The 18,123-nt window shown below is 43.3% G+C and overlaps 1 protein-coding gene across 5 annotated transcripts in view; it reads left to right on the top strand.

Annotated features, from left to right (window-relative positions):
- Positions 1–13,711, top strand: part of TACC1 (transforming acidic coiled-coil containing protein 1) — a 118,482-nt gene extending 104,771 nt beyond the window's left edge. For all 5 annotated transcript variants that reach the window (XM_083184899.1, XM_083184900.1, XM_083184896.1 and 2 more), the window contains 6 exons: positions 2,986–3,062; positions 3,559–3,602; positions 4,141–4,301; positions 4,398–4,504; positions 9,144–9,264; positions 11,723–13,711. In XM_083184899.1, the coding sequence (XP_083041025.1) occupies positions 2,986–3,062; positions 3,559–3,602; positions 4,141–4,301; positions 4,398–4,504; positions 9,144–9,264; positions 11,723–11,791 (579 nt within the window). In that variant the 3' untranslated portion in view covers positions 11,792–13,711. The remainder of the gene's footprint in view (positions 1–2,985; positions 3,063–3,558; positions 3,603–4,140; positions 4,302–4,397; positions 4,505–9,143; positions 9,265–11,722) is intronic.
- Positions 13,712–18,123: the final 4,412 nt, after the last annotated feature.

Here is an 18,123-nt window from a genome sequence, read left to right as displayed (position 1 = left end):
GAGGATCTGGGAACGGACATGGACTCCAGTTATTTGCACCACTCTGGTGTTAGCGCGGCCCACTCAGCGCATGTATGCTGTTTTACCACATACAGCTCCATATTCCTGGCAGGTAAGTACTGGCCAGAGGCAGCATTAGCAGAGAGCATCAGTCAGCAGCCCTTATACAGGAAAGCAGCATATCGGCAGTGGGCGTTTCTGGGCGTACCACGAAAATGCTGGGTGCTCCCATGAAAAGCTGGCTGTCCCCATGCGAACGAGACGGACACCTGACTTCAGGGGGCGGGCAGCTGACGCCACCGGACTTCAGCTGTTCACCCAGTTCTCGGAGCAGTAGAGACTGACTTAGATTTGCGAGCACTGTAGAAATCATCTGATGATCGGCGACCATCAAATGGTTTCGAGCTCGCATGCTGGCCTGCGAATGGATGTATATGAAAATCATTCATTCGCAGTGCTGCATGTATATTGGCTGGGCGGCGGGGGGCATACATTCGAACACCAGGTGGGCGGCGTTACAAGGCTTGCTAAGCAGCTAACTAATGCTGCTTAGCAAGCCAACCAGAATGACCTCCTAAATCTCACTCTTTGTAAGGGAACTTCCCCATTTTCCAGAGACTTTTTTTTTGTTGACTACAAATCTGTAACATTGTTGTTTTCCATAGCCAGACCCCTGATACTGCACATGTGGGAGAACGTCTGGCTGCCTGCTTTTCTCATTTTGTAAGGGACAGACGTATGCCCTGAGCAAACTTTATATGGGTGCGCCCATATACATTTAACCATAATTTCAGCCGTCCCCTAAAAGTCAATGGTTTCACCTCTCAAAGATCTTTATTTTATCTAAAAAGTTACCCATTTCTTGTGACCGCGGCCAATCTATAACACCCAGTTACAGTTATGCCTGGTACACACCAGGACGACTAGGGCCCGATCCCCTCAATCTAAATCCAATTCCGACCAATTGGATGTAGATTGTGTGGTGATTGGGCCCTTTTCTGTCCTGGTGTGGACCGATACCGATCCGATGCGCGGTCCCACGGGTCGGTCGGTCGTTATTCAGATCCTACCTGCTGCAGGTAGGATCTGAATAACGACCGTTCTGCCGGGTGCGGGTCGCCATTGGATCGGACCCGCTCACGGTGCACATCGTGAGCGGGTTGTGCCCCCCCGCATCATCGTGAGCGGGTCTAAAGAAACACTGACGACCCGCTCACAATGTGCATCGTGAGCGGGTCGTCGTGGTGTGTACCCTACATAACTCCACCTGTGAGGAAAGGCTACTTTAGGTGGATTGTCAGCAAAGGTAGATCTCTTCAACTGCCAGAGAGAGCAGAGGCTCCCCAGTAAGATCTCCTCATTCTGGGGCTGGCGCACAATGGGAGTTATTCTGCTTCATTCGCTCGGATGCGAATTAGCATCCTTGCGAATGAACCAGATCCTGGCCCACCATACACAAGGCACTTACGTTCGCACTGGCTGCAAATGGATGTTTACATAAACATCCATTCGCATGCCACTGGGACCCTCCCACCTCTTTCAATGGTTGCCGATCATGGAAAGATGTGGAAGGTATGGTTGAGCATGTGTGTATGCTCGGGGGGAAGGGGGCGGGCAGCTGAAATCCGGTGATGTCAGCTGTCCGCTCCCGCATGTCCGTCCCAGCCGCATTAGCATTACAACGCCCATGAAACGCTGGGCGGTCCCATATGCTAATGGCACTGCATATGTGGAGCCATGCACATTTCAAGATGCATCTGCAACTTATGTGTCTAGTTTGCGACATCAGCAGTGCATGTATTTACACCTTTCCGGTAGCATGCGTATATGCGCATAACTGAATTGCTGCTCTGTTTGAACTGCATTTTGCCTACAAGAGAACAGAGAGACATGAACGTGACAGGGGAAATAGCGGCGGGAGCTCTGCACCTCGTATGTAAGCTCCTTCCTGCACCTGTTCTTCCATTCCACTAGTAAGTTACAACACGTGCACAATGGATGCAGGTTTGTAGCTGTACACATTTTCTAGTGTAGTACTCACTTTGGAATTTCACGTGTTTCTATGGCAGACATAGTCCTGGCACGTTCTGCTCCGTTATTGCTCCTGTCATCTGATCATTGTTCCACCGCAGAGCAGAATGACTGGCTGTCATTTCTTCAACTCTGTTTATGGAGTATAAATTCAGCAAATAGCAAAATTTCAGATACAGGGCCTGATTCAGAGATTTACGCAGATCTCCAGAAATCACTAATGGTCATTTTCCGGAGTTATGCGCAAACTGATCATTTATGGGAGTCAACCGGCCATTGTGTGGGAGCAGTCTGAACAACACAGGTCCAGACCGCTCTGGGGTAGGGTTGCGGCAGCTGTGTGAAATATGCAGCCACTGCGACCCAAAAGATGACCAGACTGAACCTGGCAGCCCGTAATGTGCAGTGAAGCGCTTTAGCAATGTGCCCACAACATTTGGCAGGCACATTCCAAGGTGGGACCCAGCATGCAGGGCAGCTCTGCTCCGTTTTCGTAAGACCCTCGCAGCCTGTTGCCACAGGTTGTAGTTTTGCAAGGATTCTCAAAACTAGAACCCACCCTGAATCAGGCCCACAGTGCTGAACGGCAAAGCAGCAGCAGAAGGCAAAGATTGTATTGCTGTCACATTGCTAACCATCACTGCGACTTCATTTGTGTCTTCTAGATATGTGTTGTCACTGGACAGAAAGTATTATATCATACCATTGTTTCTTTAGTCAGTGGCATTAATTATTACATGTATCTTTGTTGCTTTGAGTCATTCTAGTTTTCAGTCTCCTTCGTATTTAACGACTATGTTAATAATTACTGACTTTGTCTTATACATCTGCTCTTGGTGAACCATACTTCAGAATGTTTGCTCCTATTTAGAACACCATGGCTGCTGTAAGGTCAGTACTGTATAGTTGCACAATAATATATTGATATGCTTATTTCTGGATTTCTTCCAATAGATCATAATGAAAGAGATTGAAGCAAAGGACTGGCAGACCAAGTATGAGAAAAGTCACACAGAAGTGCTAGAGATGAGGTAACTAACAAAATATAATATTATATAACATTATATATTCTGTAATAAGAGTAACACCAACAGGTCAGGTGGTTTCCCGGGTTTCTTTACTCATGCACAGATGAGTTATTTTGCTTGGTCGGTAATTATCCTATCGGCTTACTCAGACAGAAATCCTGTAAACATGACCTGTTGGGGATACTAGAAGGCTGAGTAACAATGCAGTAGTAGTTGCTATGATGTTATAAATCTTATAAAGGCTATCTCTGCTTGTAGCTTGGTAATGTACTATAGTCACAATACCTAATAACGTCTTTATATTATGTGATTTATAATCTCCTCATAAATTATAGTAGGGAATACATGATTTCCTATAACAATTTACAGGCCAGTACATACAGTGCTAATTGCTGCATACTAGAAATTCCAATATATACTGTACACTATGGAATATGTTCTATATACAGTCGGTGAAGGCTTACTGTATATGGTGTATTAATATCCATCTGTCTTTCAGGAAAATTGTTGCTGAATATGAGAAAACTATTGCACAGATGATTGGTGAGATATTACATGTAACATATTCTGTATGAGTTCTACCCTTCCTCTGAGTGTTCCAGCTCTAGAATGACACCTCACTGGCCCTCCAATGCCTACAGTGTTTATGGCTACCTAGAACCATCCTTAAGCCTCACACTACTGCAGACCAGTCCTGTAAAGGATCTGTTATACTGTAATTTCCCCACATATTCACAATGTTCTCTGGTATCTAGTCAGAAATGAATTGCACCTAAGAAACCCTCACACATGTGACCACATAAACCTTTTAGACCAGAAGACGTGTAAAACATAATGCTGTAATTTTAACGACCAGATCATCAAACATTAACTATATATAGATCAATCTTCTTATTGATTCATGTTTAGAAAATATCTGGATCGTGTTTTTATCTTTTTGCTTACAAACCTGAATCTGGCCCAATGTGCGTAAATATTACTAGATGGCATTCTGCAGTCCTGTAACCGGAAAGTGCTCATTTGTCCGGCATGATTGGCTTGGTAATGTCCGTAATTTCCTGTTGTACGATTATACTTGTAGAGGACGAGCAGAGGAGTAAGATGTCTTCTCAGAAGGGTCTACAGCAGGTCACCATGGAGAAGGAACAAGCCATGGCAGACCTGAACTCAGTGGAAAGGTCTCTGTCTGACCTCTTTAGAAGATATGAGAACCTCAAAGGTGTCCTAGAGGGCTTTAAGAAGGTACAGCTTCCCTTTTTATGGGCGTTTATTTAATTATTGCGTATTCCTATAGCGTGACCCAATAATAGTGGTGGTCGCTTCTCTTTATCTCTAAAGAATGAAGAGGCTCTAAAGAAATGCGCACAAGATTACTTAGCTCGAGTGAAACAAGAGGAGCAGAGGTACCAGGCCTTGAAAATCCACGCAGAGGAAAAGCTGAACAAGTGGGTAGAATAATCTGCTCCTGTCTTCATATAGAGATTAGTCCTGGTGGTGTTCTAGTTAAAGTCTGTGTGCCATCACCACCATGCTTCACTTTTCTATACTATCACTTTGATGCCTGTACCACACAAAACCCCACAGACATAGGGGGTTATTCTAATTCACTTGGAAAGGCACAATCACTCTCTAATGGACAAAACCATATGTACTACAGGTGGGGCTGATATAACATTGTCAGAGAGAGTTAGATTTGGGTGTTTTATTGTTTCTGTGCAGGGTATATACTGGCTGCTTTAAGTTTACACTGAAATATAGATATCAGTTTGAAGTACACCCCCACCCAAATGTAACTCCCTCTGCACATTTTCATTAGTGATTGTGCCTTTCCGAGTGAATCAGAATAACCCCTATAAATATTATCTGTACTGTAGCCATACACTTCCTCCAAGTTTTCTGCAGCTTTAAACCCCAGTGAGCCAGGAAGGTACAATACAGGAGTCGTATGTAAATAGCCATCAGGTGTCCTGCAAGTGCTATTTTACATTGGAGGTCTGTGGCAGTAGATGTAGAAAATAATAATTATTTATTTATCTATATAGCCTTCTTTCTCCAATGGGACTCAAGGCACTTAACAGATAGAATGAATATAATACAGTACAGAAACAATGAAGTACAGAAAAGCTTTTAAACAATACTTAAGGGAATGATTGAGTAAACAGGAAAGTCTTGAGACTGTTTTGAAAGCATTCTAGAATGGGGGCCTCTTGAACTGTGCAGAGAAGGGAGTTCCATAATGTTGGAGCCTCATGACTAAAAGCTTAACCCCCAGATGAATTACGGGAGTTCCTAGGTACTGCTAAAAGTCCTTCATCTACAGACCGCAGTAATGGGGTGGGACAGTATGGAATCAGAAGCTGCTTCAGCTGCCTTGGTCATGTAGGGCTTTGAAACTTAGTTGCTCTTAAAAACATTTTGCCATTTTATGGGCAGCCAGTGAAGGGAGTAGAGAATGGGAGTTATGTGGCTAAAACGGGGCTGGTTGGTCAACAGCCTGGCAGCTGTGTTTTGTACCAGCTGTAATCGGTGCAGTTCTTTTGCTGGGAGACCAAGGTAGAGGGCATTGCGGTAATCCAATTGAGATTATACAAATGCATGTAGGACTTTTGGCAGATCTTCAGAGGATATAAAGTGTTTGATTCTGACTATGTTCCTCAAAGGAAGGAATGAGGATTTGATTGTGGCTGATATCTGATGTTTAAGTGTCAAGCCACCATTTAGCACCACGCCAAGATTCCGCACATGATCAGAGGTTTGTAACTCTGTACCCCCCATTGTCAGTCCAGTTGGGTGGCTATGCTGCAGTCTTGTCCTTTGATGTTGAGACCTCTTGTCCTTTGATGTTGAGACCTTACCATAAGGACTCTGTCTCAGCCAACTGGCACGCATCCATTCCTGGAGCTCAGCTTGTCAGCCATTTAGGGTTGTTGTTGGCTTCTCAGTGCCCTGAGCAAAGGACACATACAGTTGTTTATTATCTACATAGAAAAATAATGGGGCCCCTTTTCCAATGAAAGACTGATAAAGAGCACGTTTTGTGACTGTACCAGTCTGAACAGCTGGCCATAACCTATGGTCCTGTATACTACTAAGGTGATTTGTCAAATGTATCCTGTAAGGATATTACTAGAGTTTAGTTACAGCGCTTTCAGAAAGTATTTGCAACACTTCACTTTTTCCTCATTTTGTTATGTTACAGCCATATTCCAAAATGAAATAATTTTTTCCCCTCAAAATTCTACACACAATACCCAATAATGACAACTTGAAAAAGGTTTTTGGGAGATTTTTGCAAATATTTTAAAAATAAAAAACCTAAGAAAACACATGTACATAAATTCACAACCATTGCTCAATACTTTGTTGATGCACCTTTGGCAGCAATAACAGCCTCCAGCCTTTTTGAATATGATACCACAAGCTTGGCACACCAATCTTTAGGCAGTTTGGCCCATGCCTCTTTGCAACACTTCTCAAGCTCCATCAGGTTGGGTGGGAAGCGTTGGTGCACAGCTATTTTCAGATCTCTCCAGAAATGTTCAATGGGATTCAAGTCTGGACTCTTGTTGGGCCACACAAGGACATTGACAGAGTTATCTTAAAGCCACTCCTTTGATATCTTGGCTGTGCGCTTAGGGTCGTGGTCTGAAGAATGAACCATCGACCCAGTCCAGGGGTTAAGGTGGGGGGGGAACAGGGTGGAACGGAGTTCCTCCACCTGGTTTGGTAGGGGCAACTCTGTTCCACCTCCACCACAACCCTGCACAGTAATTCCAACAGAAAAGAATGTCCCAGCCACTTCCTTTTCTGGCATGGTGTATGTGATGTCATGCCTTCACCACCACTGAAGTGAAGAAAAGCCACTAAGAGAAGCAGGCTTTGTGTATGCTGAAGACAATGGGGTCAATTTACTAAAAATGGGAGTTCTATTTGACATGGGATGTTGCTATGGGCAACCAATCAGAATCTACTTACTATCTATTATCTTCTAGAAGGTGCCAAATAAATAATTTCTGATTGGTTGCCCATAGCAGCATCCCATATGAAATGAAACTCCAATCTTATAAATTTCCCCCCAATATGTTCTCCTTATATATGTGTGTATGACATACATGTTAGCATATCTTGAATAAGGGGCACTACTGTGTGCCATAATGTGATTACTTAATGGTGTAATATGAATCGGGCACTACATGTGGTCAATATGATTGTGCTGTGTGGAATAATCTTTAGTGGGGGCCCTATTGTGTGACCCCACCCCTCCTTTGTGAGACCACTGTCCCTTTGTAAAGTATGGATGGTAGGGAACAAACATGCAGTTTGTAGGGGGTGCCGAAAGCTCCAGAACTGACCTGGTCTCAGTCTAATTGTGGGAGGGAGGCAGGGGAAATGGGTTCCACCACCTCTCCAGGACCACTTTAAACCTTGCCCCAGTCCGAGGTCAAGATTTTTATTAAGGATATCTCTGCATTCATCTTTTACTATATTCTGACTAGATTCCCAGTTCCTGCCGCTGAAAAACATCCCCACCACCATGCTTCACTGTAGGGACGGTATTGGCCTGGTTATGAGCGGTGCCTGGTTTCCTCCAAAAAGGCTAAAGTTCAATCTGTTTCTCCTCAGACCAGAGAATTTTGTTTTTCATAGTCTCAGAGTCCTTCAGTTGCATTTTGGCAAACTCCAGATGGCCTGCCATGTGTTTTTTGGTCAGGAGTGACTTCTGTTTGACTACTCGACATACAGGCCTGATTGGTGGATTGCTGCAGAGATGGTTGTCCTTTTGCACAGAGGAATGATGTAGCTCTGACAGGGAGGTGACCAAGAACCTGATGGTCACTTTGTCAAAGGCCCTTCTTCTCCGATTGCTTAGTTTAGTCGGGCAGCTCTAGAAAGATTCCTGGTGGTTCTGAACTTCTTACATTTACGGATGATGGAGGCCACTGTGCTCACTGGGACCTTCACAGCAGCAGATGTTTTTCTGTACCCTTCCCCAGATTTGTGCCTCAAGACAATCCTGTCTGAGGTCTACGGACAATTGCTTTGACTTCATGTTTAGTCTGACTCTGCAACTGAATTTCCACAGGTGGACTCCAATTAAGCTGTAGGAACATCTCAAGGATAATCAGTGAATATCCACTTTGCCTGAGCTCAATTTTGAGCTTCATGGTAAAAGCTGTGAACATTTTCATTTTATTTAATTTTTTATAAATTTGCAGAAATCTCCCAAAAACTTTTGTTCACATTGTCATTATGGTGTATTGTGTGTAGAATTTTGAGAGGTGTGTGTGTGTGTGTGTGTGTGTGGGGGGGGGTGGGGGGGTAATTTATTCCATTTTTGAATAAGGCTGTAAGATAACAAAATGTGGAAATTGTGAAGCACTGAATACTTTTCGGATGCCCTGTACCGCTATGTAAATACAGTGAGAGTTTTGCTGATCTCTGTACAATACACTGAGCATCATGTTCTGACGTCAACCTGGTGAGAATGCTTTAAGTCATATTACTTTGTTGGAAATCCATATGCGACATTCTTATGTTCACATTGTTAGTGTCGCACATTGTGAACAATGGCATGAGAACCACAGCCTATGTATGTAAATACAAACATGCAAAGCAGGGCCCTTACCAGACTTCTGTGCATATTATAAGATGATCGCATAACAGCCTTTGGACTCTGTTCTAAACCGTGGAGAAAGATAAAGTACCAGCAAATCAGCCCCTAACTGTCATGTTACAGGCTTTGTTTAAAAACCTGATTTGGTTGGTACTTTATTTCTCCCCACTGTGTCACTATCACAAGCTTAGAACATGCGTCCCACAGATGAGTCCTGGATTATTAAAATAGATATTGGTGTATATCTGAAAATATCTGTCTAATCTCACACTTTGCGTTCTGAAGAATGTATTTACCTGTGTCCATTGCACTTGCTTGTAGTAACCAAGGGAGGCCTCTCAGCCTCTTCTTACCCAGAACAGTAGCTTGTACTAGGCCACTGTATTTGCTTGTGTCATTCAGCCAGTTCATTGTGAGAAATTATAAAGACTTTGACATTTCTGACCTCCATCTGATTTACATTCATCTAGAGCTAATGAAGAAATTGCACAAGTTCGAACCAAGGCCAATTCTGAGAGTGCGGCTCTCACTGCAGGACTGCGGAAGGAGCAGATGAAAGTGGAATCATTGGAGAGAGCACTGCAGCAGAAGGTGGTTACACTGGATGGGAGCGAGTTCATTGTTTATCTCGTCCAATCTCCTGTCTAAAGTCACAATGCTCTATATTGTTATAATTGCGGGTAGCTCCCATACAGGCCGGTATTAGCCACATAAACAGGCTAAATCCCGGCGTAACCTGAAAAGTGCTGTTTAGGTTCCTAAATGTCATATTTTGCACCTTCCAGCTAGCCAACCCAGGGGCTGACATGTGTCTTCCTATGGCACAGCACGTCTGAAAGGGTGAACAATTGAATTCCCTCCTGATAAGTCAGGAGGTTTGTAGTGCTTCGGCTATTGTGGCACAACAAGTCCCAGCATGCCTTTGGCTTCCAGAGTGTCATGGGACCAATTGTTCACAAAACTAGAATGCCTACACATAGTCTAATTAACACAATTGCTCCCTATGGTCTGTGGGCCCGATTCATACCTGATCGCACGGGCGTGAATTTGCACGGCCACGCTGTATGTATGAATGTGTACAGCTGCACATCTATTTGCATCCGAGCGAATATGTCCAATACCCATCGTAACAGGCTCACCATCTAATGATTTTTACCCTGGCCACAACTCATTGCATGCGCCATGTAGCCCTGGACTTACTCAGTGGCTGCGTTGAAGACTGGCATATCCGACCTGTTGCTGACCTCAAACACACACTCCCCTGAAATTATTGGGGATGCCTGTGTTTTCCCTGACCCTCCCAGCATTGTTTTCCAGCACACCTGTGTTTTTCTTCCCACTCCCACTAAACATCTGTTTCTGTCACCCTGACACCTACTTCCTGTCAATCACCTTGCGTACGGCGGGTGTATAGAAATAGTAGCAGGATTGGTCATTGGTACAATCTCATCTAGAGTATTGTGTTCAGTTCTGGAGGCCATATCTCCAGAAGGATATAAATACATTAGAGAATGTACAAAGAAGGGCAACTAAAATGGTGCATGGCCTACATCACAAAACGTACCAGGAAAGACTAAAATATCTTAATATGTATAGTTTGGAGCAGAGAAGGGAAAGGGGGACATGATAGAAATCCTTAATATATTTAAAAAATTCTGTCAAGGTACAGGTGGGATACATTCATCACAGGAAGAGGAGCAACAGAACACGAGGACATGCACTAGAGGGAGGAAGATTCAGGGGAAATGTGAGGAAGAATTACTTCACAGAAAGAGTAGTAGATAAGTGGAATAGCCTCCCATCAGAGGTGGTAGAGGCAAATACAGTAGTACAATTTAAACATGCTTGGGATAGGCATATTGATATCCTTAAACAAAAAAATAAGGATCAATATGGTTTGAGGTAATATGTTTAAAAAAGGGGCAGACTAGATGGGCCAAGAGGTTCTTATCTGCTGTCACATTCTATTTCACTCAGGATGACCTCAAGCATATGTACTGCAAACAGATGCCGTGCAAATTCTCAGCCGTGTAAACTGGTCTGATTCTGGTCTGAGCGCACAGTGAGAGATATAGCAGTAAGAGTAATTTGAGAGATTAAAATCTAAACTTCACTCTGGGGTAAAAAAAAAATTCCTACAGTACAAACCAATTTACGTTGTAGTACTGTATTTTTTCAAATGAAAAACCCATCTATAAAATTATTAAATATAAATGATAAACCATTAATAAATGGATGGTTGCCTTGTGCCGCTTCTGATATGTTGTTTCACACATTTTTAAATACTTTTCAAGGTATATTCGAAATGAAACAATGTTGCCGCATCTGTGCCTGGTCCACACATAGCCTCCAACACAGCTGGTGACAGACAGAGCAGCATAGGCGCTGCACAGCACAGCAAAAACTATGTAACACTTTAAAGCAGGCATGGCCAAACTGTGACCCTCCAGCTGTTGTGAAACTACACATCCCAGCATGCCTTGCCGTAGTTTTAGCAATCCCTAATAGCAAAACTGGAGCAAGGCACGATGGGACTTGTAGTTTTAGAACACCTGAAGGGCTATATTTTGACCATGCGTGCTTTAAAGAAAGTAAAAGATAATAATGTAGCAATGTAGGTCTGCTGGGGTGCAAATGTACAATGTGTGGCCGCACCTGATAGCTCAACTCTGAATCGCAGTGTTAAAATAAAGCTGCCCAGTGTTTATGTGCACATAAGCAAAATCAAAATAAATTGCATGTACTGTGTCGCAGCCGGGCTGGTCCAGGTGCAGATTTGCATCCTCTCACTAAACGGAACTTGCTCCTAAATCTAAATAAGGCTTATTGTGTACTCATCACTTTTTTCCCTAATTAAGTAATTTTAACTACAATTTAATTTTAACTGTAGTTTTACAGAACAAAAACCTATAAGCATAACAACTAAAACCATTACACCATCAACAGCGATCCATACATAGAGGAAGGCTTCTTACATTACCTCACAGCAGTCCACCTGGGTCTATTCTCACCGCCGTTTTTCTAACACCTTTTTCCATTTCTTTTCCAGAACCAGGAGATCGAAGAACTGACCAAGATTTGTGATGAGCTGATTGCCAAGATGGGAAGGGGTGACTGAGCGATGGTCCTCCAACCTCCCCGGAATGTCCTTTCCCGCGTCCCCTCATCCGGTGCCAGTCCGCATGAGTCCTGTGACTTTAAGAGGCCAAGAAAACCTCACCATCGGAGTGGTGTACCTGATACATGTCTGCTCCTATTTCTAGAGCGCACTGTGCATATAGTTTTTATTGTCATGTTCTAACATCAATGGGCCCTTCCTATTCTAGATTTATGTCTCCTAAATGGCGGTTACTATGGGCAGTAGGGTACAGGAAAGCGATCCTTTATCATCCTTGAGCATGGTCCTGTGACGTCTCTACATACCTATAATGCATATACTCCAGAAATGTAATAGCTCATGTTGGTATTGTGTTTTCTGTGTGATAACATGTATAGCAATACTGCCCCTACCGCTCGGAGCCGTTGAGACGCCTGTTCTCAGCAGTTACTCTGATGTAAGGCTAATTGAAGAACAGGATTTCCTAAGCCTCTTAAACAATAGAACTGCAGTAAAATGTGATAGTGGTAAACGGCTTTTCCTGTGCAGCAAATCCTATTTAAATCGCAAACTGGAAGCAGGGAGGATAGATGTAAGTTGGTTGGGAAGTTATACCACAGCAAGCAGACCTACAGCTGCTCTTGCTGCTGCCACGTATCCGCACTAGACATATTTCAGTCACCACGGGATGAATAACACTACTTACTGTACATTATTCATCCTACCTGATGCAAACCTGCATCGTCCTGGGATCTCATAATAGGATTGGTCAGGATTTAACTGTGCCTATAATGATGATTATACAATATTGGCTGGTCCAATAGATGGCTTATATTGTTGTCTGAGAGTGCTGCTGACTGGCTATTTTTTTAAAAGACATGTTAAGGAACATGTTGCATATTAAACACATGTGCATTGTTAAATGTAATTGCCAATAATATTAATAATGGGGCAGCGCAAATTTGCCAATCGCTCCCCTCTTACTTAGCCATCTGGTTACCCCACTGTTGCCAGCCATCAGCTGCCGGCCTGCTATATCTAACCACAGGGAGAGGAGAACAAAGTTAGGCGCTATACAAATAAAATGAATAGGGCTGCACATGGTATATATTAACAGATATGATTGGCTGCTGCTTCTGTCCAATCATCTTCCTCATACAGGCCATAACCACACAGCAGCGAGGTTGAATTTCCCAGACATGTGTAGACTAGTGCAGTCTTCCAGCACAGCCAAATGCAGGTGGTTATGGGGCTCCTCGTGGGCAAGAGAAGAGCTCATGAGACTGAAAGTGGACAACCCATTTAAGAAGCCAAATAAGCATAGTATATCAGACTTTAGCCCATTTTCATAGGATCCGTAGACTGGATTTCCTTGCAGCCTTTAAAGTGCCCATATATTTACATATGATGCTTTTCAACTAAGAAAATACTGATTTGTAAATGGCAGTCAAACTTTTACAGCGTAGACTACTCCGTGTAGTCATAGACTTATTTTATTTAGTATTTCCTTCTAGTATGTTAGTGACCCTTAAAATATACCAATAAATCAATAGATTTGTAATAATCTTACTTAGTGACGGAGACCTTCTGGGGTTATACATATTCTGCTGCTATCCTTTATTGCAAAAATAAATCTATATAAATATATATATGTATTGAAGGATATATTTTTCCATATACGTGGAAGCCAAACAGCCTTTGCCTTTTGCGACTCCCAGTCATAGCTTGTTATAAAATAACATCTGGCTTTGTAAAGCTATATATTTAACAGCAGTATATTTTATATACAGCAAATCCTTTTTTTATATATATATGTCCAGGTAAATATTTGATTATTCTCACACAGACAAGATAAAATGTTAACTAATATATGAAGACATATACAGTATATATATATTTTTCCTTGTTTGATGTGTATGTATAAATGGTGTTTCAAACTTGCCTGGGGCTGTGATGTTTTTGTATGTGGATTGATCTTTATATGTACTTTGTGTGTAAATTAACAGATTATGGTTTACAAACATGTGTTTAGCTTAGCCATGGTACATGACTTTTAGTTGGCTGTTTTATAATGGTGAAAGCCTACCATTGGCCAAGGGGAAGTGCAGTCACCATGACAGCATTCCTAATGGTGGCTTTCTGCAGAATGATTATTTTGGGGATTAGGTTGTAGGAGCAGAGAGTTGGGGAGATGGTTCTGAGAGGAATAGCATGCATACTAGGGAGGCCAATCCTGGGATCGGCGGGATCCAGGGATTTTGGCCTAAAATCGGCAGGATTTGAATCCCGGGATTAAAGCTTCCAATTCCGGGATGAGTACACCGTGTAAAATGCACTTCTTTTTTTTTTTTTTTTTTAATAAAGCCGGGCAGCACTGAGCACTAGTACATGGCTCAGATGCTGCCTGGCTGACTCTTCCCCCCCTGCGGCGCCGCTGTTAGGGACAGTGATCTGTGCTGACAGACATGGCGGCGCCCAAGCTGTGCAGTGTGACCTCTGACATTACGTCATGCTGCGCAGCCTGGCCGCCGCTATTCCTGTCAGTGCAGATCACTGTTCCGAACCCAGACGCCCGGCCACAGGCCCGCTGTGCAGCCCGTCTGCAGGAGACAGACTCCTGCTCCTGCCTGTCACAACCGACGTAAGTGACTGCACTGTCACTTACAGGGGGATGGGAGGATTGTCTGGGGTTGGGCGCTGGTTTAGTAGGCATTTAGGGGCGGGCAGTTTAGGGGGCGGGGTCATTTAAAAAATATATTAGCGAGGCCAATCCCGGAGATCCCGGGATTGAGCATTTTTCAATCCCGATTCCCGAGATTGAGCATTTTTCAATCCCGATTCCCGGGATTGAAAAACATTTGCAACCCTAATGCTGACCGTCGGCCCAGAAGACACTGCTACATTGCCAGAGCCGCTACAAAGTAAGTAATCACTGTACCAACAGGACACACCTTTGAAATGATGAATGATGATATAAACGGTCAATAATAATATGCTAAACAAGTTGACATTACGGTACTTATGTAGTAACTGGGCTGCCGATTTTGAAATCGGGTCCATCGCATCGCATCGCACCCGACCAAATCGCATGCGATGCGATGCGATGCGATGGACCCGATTTTTCCATAGGATTCAATGTTAAAATGGACTGAGTCCATTTTAACATGGAATTCAATGGGAAAAAGGGGTCCTTTTCATACCCCTACTATCCAAGTGGGCATGGAGTTGGATATAAACCTGTGGCGAGCGTAGCGAGCCACCGAGCCCGAAGCGTGGCGAGCGTAGCGAGCCCCGCGAGGGGACACAGAATACCGTCCCCTCGCGGGGCTCGCTTCGCTCGCCACGCTTCGGGCTCGGTGGCTCGCTACGCTCGCCACAGGTTTATATCCAACTCCATGCCCACTTGGATAGTAGGGGTATGAAAAGGACCCCTTTTTCCCATTGAATTCCATGTTAAAATGGACTCAGTCCATTTTAACATTGAATCCTATGGAAAAATCGGGTCATCGCATCGCATCGCATCGCATCTGATTGTATGCCTTAACTTAAGGCATACAATCAAAAAATCGGCAGCCCAGATACTACATAAGTACCGACATTACACCTATGTCAACATTCTCATGCCGAAAAAACAAACCCAACCCGCTCAGATTACCTAGAAAGCTGCATTGATGCCATGTGAGTTTATCCACCCTGTGGGACTCAAATGTTTCTGCTTCCTCTAACCATTTAAGCAAATGAAGGTCTGCACAGCATTCTGGGATGCAGAGAAAGGTCCTTACAATTTATATTATCTGTTTGGAGAAAGAGAAAGTACTCTCTCTTTGGGGGGGCAGTCTTATTTAAAATGTATCTTTTTAATTGACTTGTTAAAAATCTAGATACAGGAAAATGCACATCAAAAGACACACTATTACACACAAATACACAACACAATAAAGAAAATATTTGAGCAGGATTTGAAAAATTCAACAAACTTATACTTTATTACTCTCCGGGGAGCACCTCCACTTGAGTTATCATTCTCCATACCATTTGGTTTATAATTATCATTCTAGTGGATTTCTGTATCAATACATATTGCAGCTTGTGCACGAACCCCCTCCCCATACCTTTTTTCCTTCTCCATAATCTATATTCCCTACCACATGTACACGCACACACACTCATTCTAGGGTTAATTTTGTCAGGAGCCAATTTACCTACCGGTATATTTTTGGATTGTGGGAGTAAACCAGAGTACCCGGAGGAAACCCAGGCAAGTACGGGGAGAATATACAAACTCCGCACAGTTAGGGGCTATGGTGGGAATAGACTTCAGTGCTGTAAGGCAGTAATGCTAACCATTACACCATCCATGTTGCCCATGTTTGTATACATTGGAATTAACCTTTTACACCGCCATGTACCTGTCTCGCATCATATAAGCCCTTATTGAGCATTTTACATCTTTATTGGCTATATCAAGTGCTTTATTATTCATAAGGTGTGGTGTACTAGAGGTGTTGTGCTTTGTACTGACATTTGTAGCTTAAAATAAAGATTACCTCCTCACCCGCTCAGGGCTGTACACAAAAAACCCACAAATGTTATCTGGAAAGTGAGTGCAAGTTTGGAATGCAAATGTAATTCCCATTGTAAATTTGCCATGAGAATGGCTTGCAGGACACAACTTGCTTACTTTTCCTATAAATTTAAGATGATACAGACCTTACCCTCTTCTCTTAAATGTCAACCTGTGCAAAAGAGCCTGTACTCTGGCCCTTGTCATCAACGGGTGAGATCTGTGATAAATACTGTATATTGACAATGCTGTAGGTAAAATTTTAATAAATTAAATAATTTGTAACCAACGGAGAGAACCTGTTGTCATCAGTGGAGACTGTGTCTGAGTCTTTGTCCAGATGATCTCACAGATGGCTGTAGCACCTAAAGGGTGGTATTAAGTTCACATCTCTCTGTAATCATGTCATGGTCAGATGTCTAATCCTATAACAAAGACACTAACACCAAGAGCCCAGCTTTCAGCTCCTGTGCTAGAAGATCCTGCTGCAGCCACTGGCCTCACCTCACCATGAAGCTCCTGTTCCTTCTCAGCCTGGTCCTCTCTCTACCTCTGGGCAGTAAGTGCAGTCTGACTGCTCCTTGGGGATTGCTGGGCAGGGGTGGACATTACAATGATCTAATACGTAGTGAATCTTCAGTTATATCACAAGGAATATGTTGGGCTAGCATTATGCCAAAGCATTTGCTCCAATCTAAGAAAGAGGGTCTCTAGATCAGTGTATGAGATCTTCTAGAAACCATGTGGTTCTCTTTACTTCTGGAAATATAATTATTTTATTGTATGCATAGGTAGCTCCTATTCTGTATTCGGTAACCTAGAAGTGCAGTGCTGCATGTTCTGGATTAGCTGAGTATTATCTTAGGTATCTGGTTAGAGAAATGTAAATGTCTCTGGTTAGAGAAATGTAAGTAATCATAATCTAGACCAGTGGTTCTCAAGTCCCATTTCTTTCCACAGACAGAAATCCTGAAAACATGGCATTTTAAGGGGGGAGTGTACTTGGTGTCGACTCTACCATTAGGAAATTTTGCCAGTTGTCTAGTAGCTTCGGAATCTAGGGGACACTCCTGGGTCCTTCACAAAATTAATGATGATTCTGAGAGAGGCATCCTTGTTGAATGTAATGCAACCGGCAGGTGTTGAACTTCTTAGACACCACCCCCACACTTTCACCTGGGGTTCTGGAGAGTCTGTATTGGTATGTGGGTGGGTGGTGGTGGCGGCGGCAGCAGCAGTAGTCTGAAGTTTTGCTTAGGGTGCTGGAAAACATTGCACCGTCCTAAGTGTACTTGAGGACTGGACCTGTGATGGGTTTGTAAGGATGGTGCTAAGACCAAGAACTCTATAGCAGTGTTTCTCAATGCTGGTCTTCATGAAAAACTAGCAGAACATGTTTTCCTGATCATCTTCTAGGAGCACCGGTGTTAATTGACCAACACAATAGGTGCAATTGGTACTTCTTATTCTTGAGGATACCGTGAGAACTGCACGGTTAAAGTTCAATGACAACTGAGTTTGAGAAACTCCAAGTAATATAATGGATCATTAAGGAATTACTTAGGGGCATATTCATCATCACCTAAAAACGAATATTTACAAATGTTGCTTGTTATATTAGAACTGTAAAGGCCCCCATACATTACTGCGACATCTCCCCTTTGATCAGTCACGCAATCTTGTATGCGGTCCTTTCACATACGATATATCGCATGCGATGCCTGCCTGGCTTGGCTACGAGTCAGCAGATTGCTAGTGCAGCAGCTGCGACTGACGGGCTCCGGTGCGA

The sequence above is a fragment of the Crinia signifera genome, chromosome 4 (genome assembly GCF_055691185.1).
Source record: "Crinia signifera chromosome 4, ASM5569118v1, whole genome shotgun sequence".
Lineage (NCBI taxonomy): Eukaryota > Metazoa > Chordata > Amphibia > Anura > Myobatrachidae > Crinia > Crinia signifera.
This window is presented reverse-complemented; position numbering and strand designations above follow the sequence as displayed.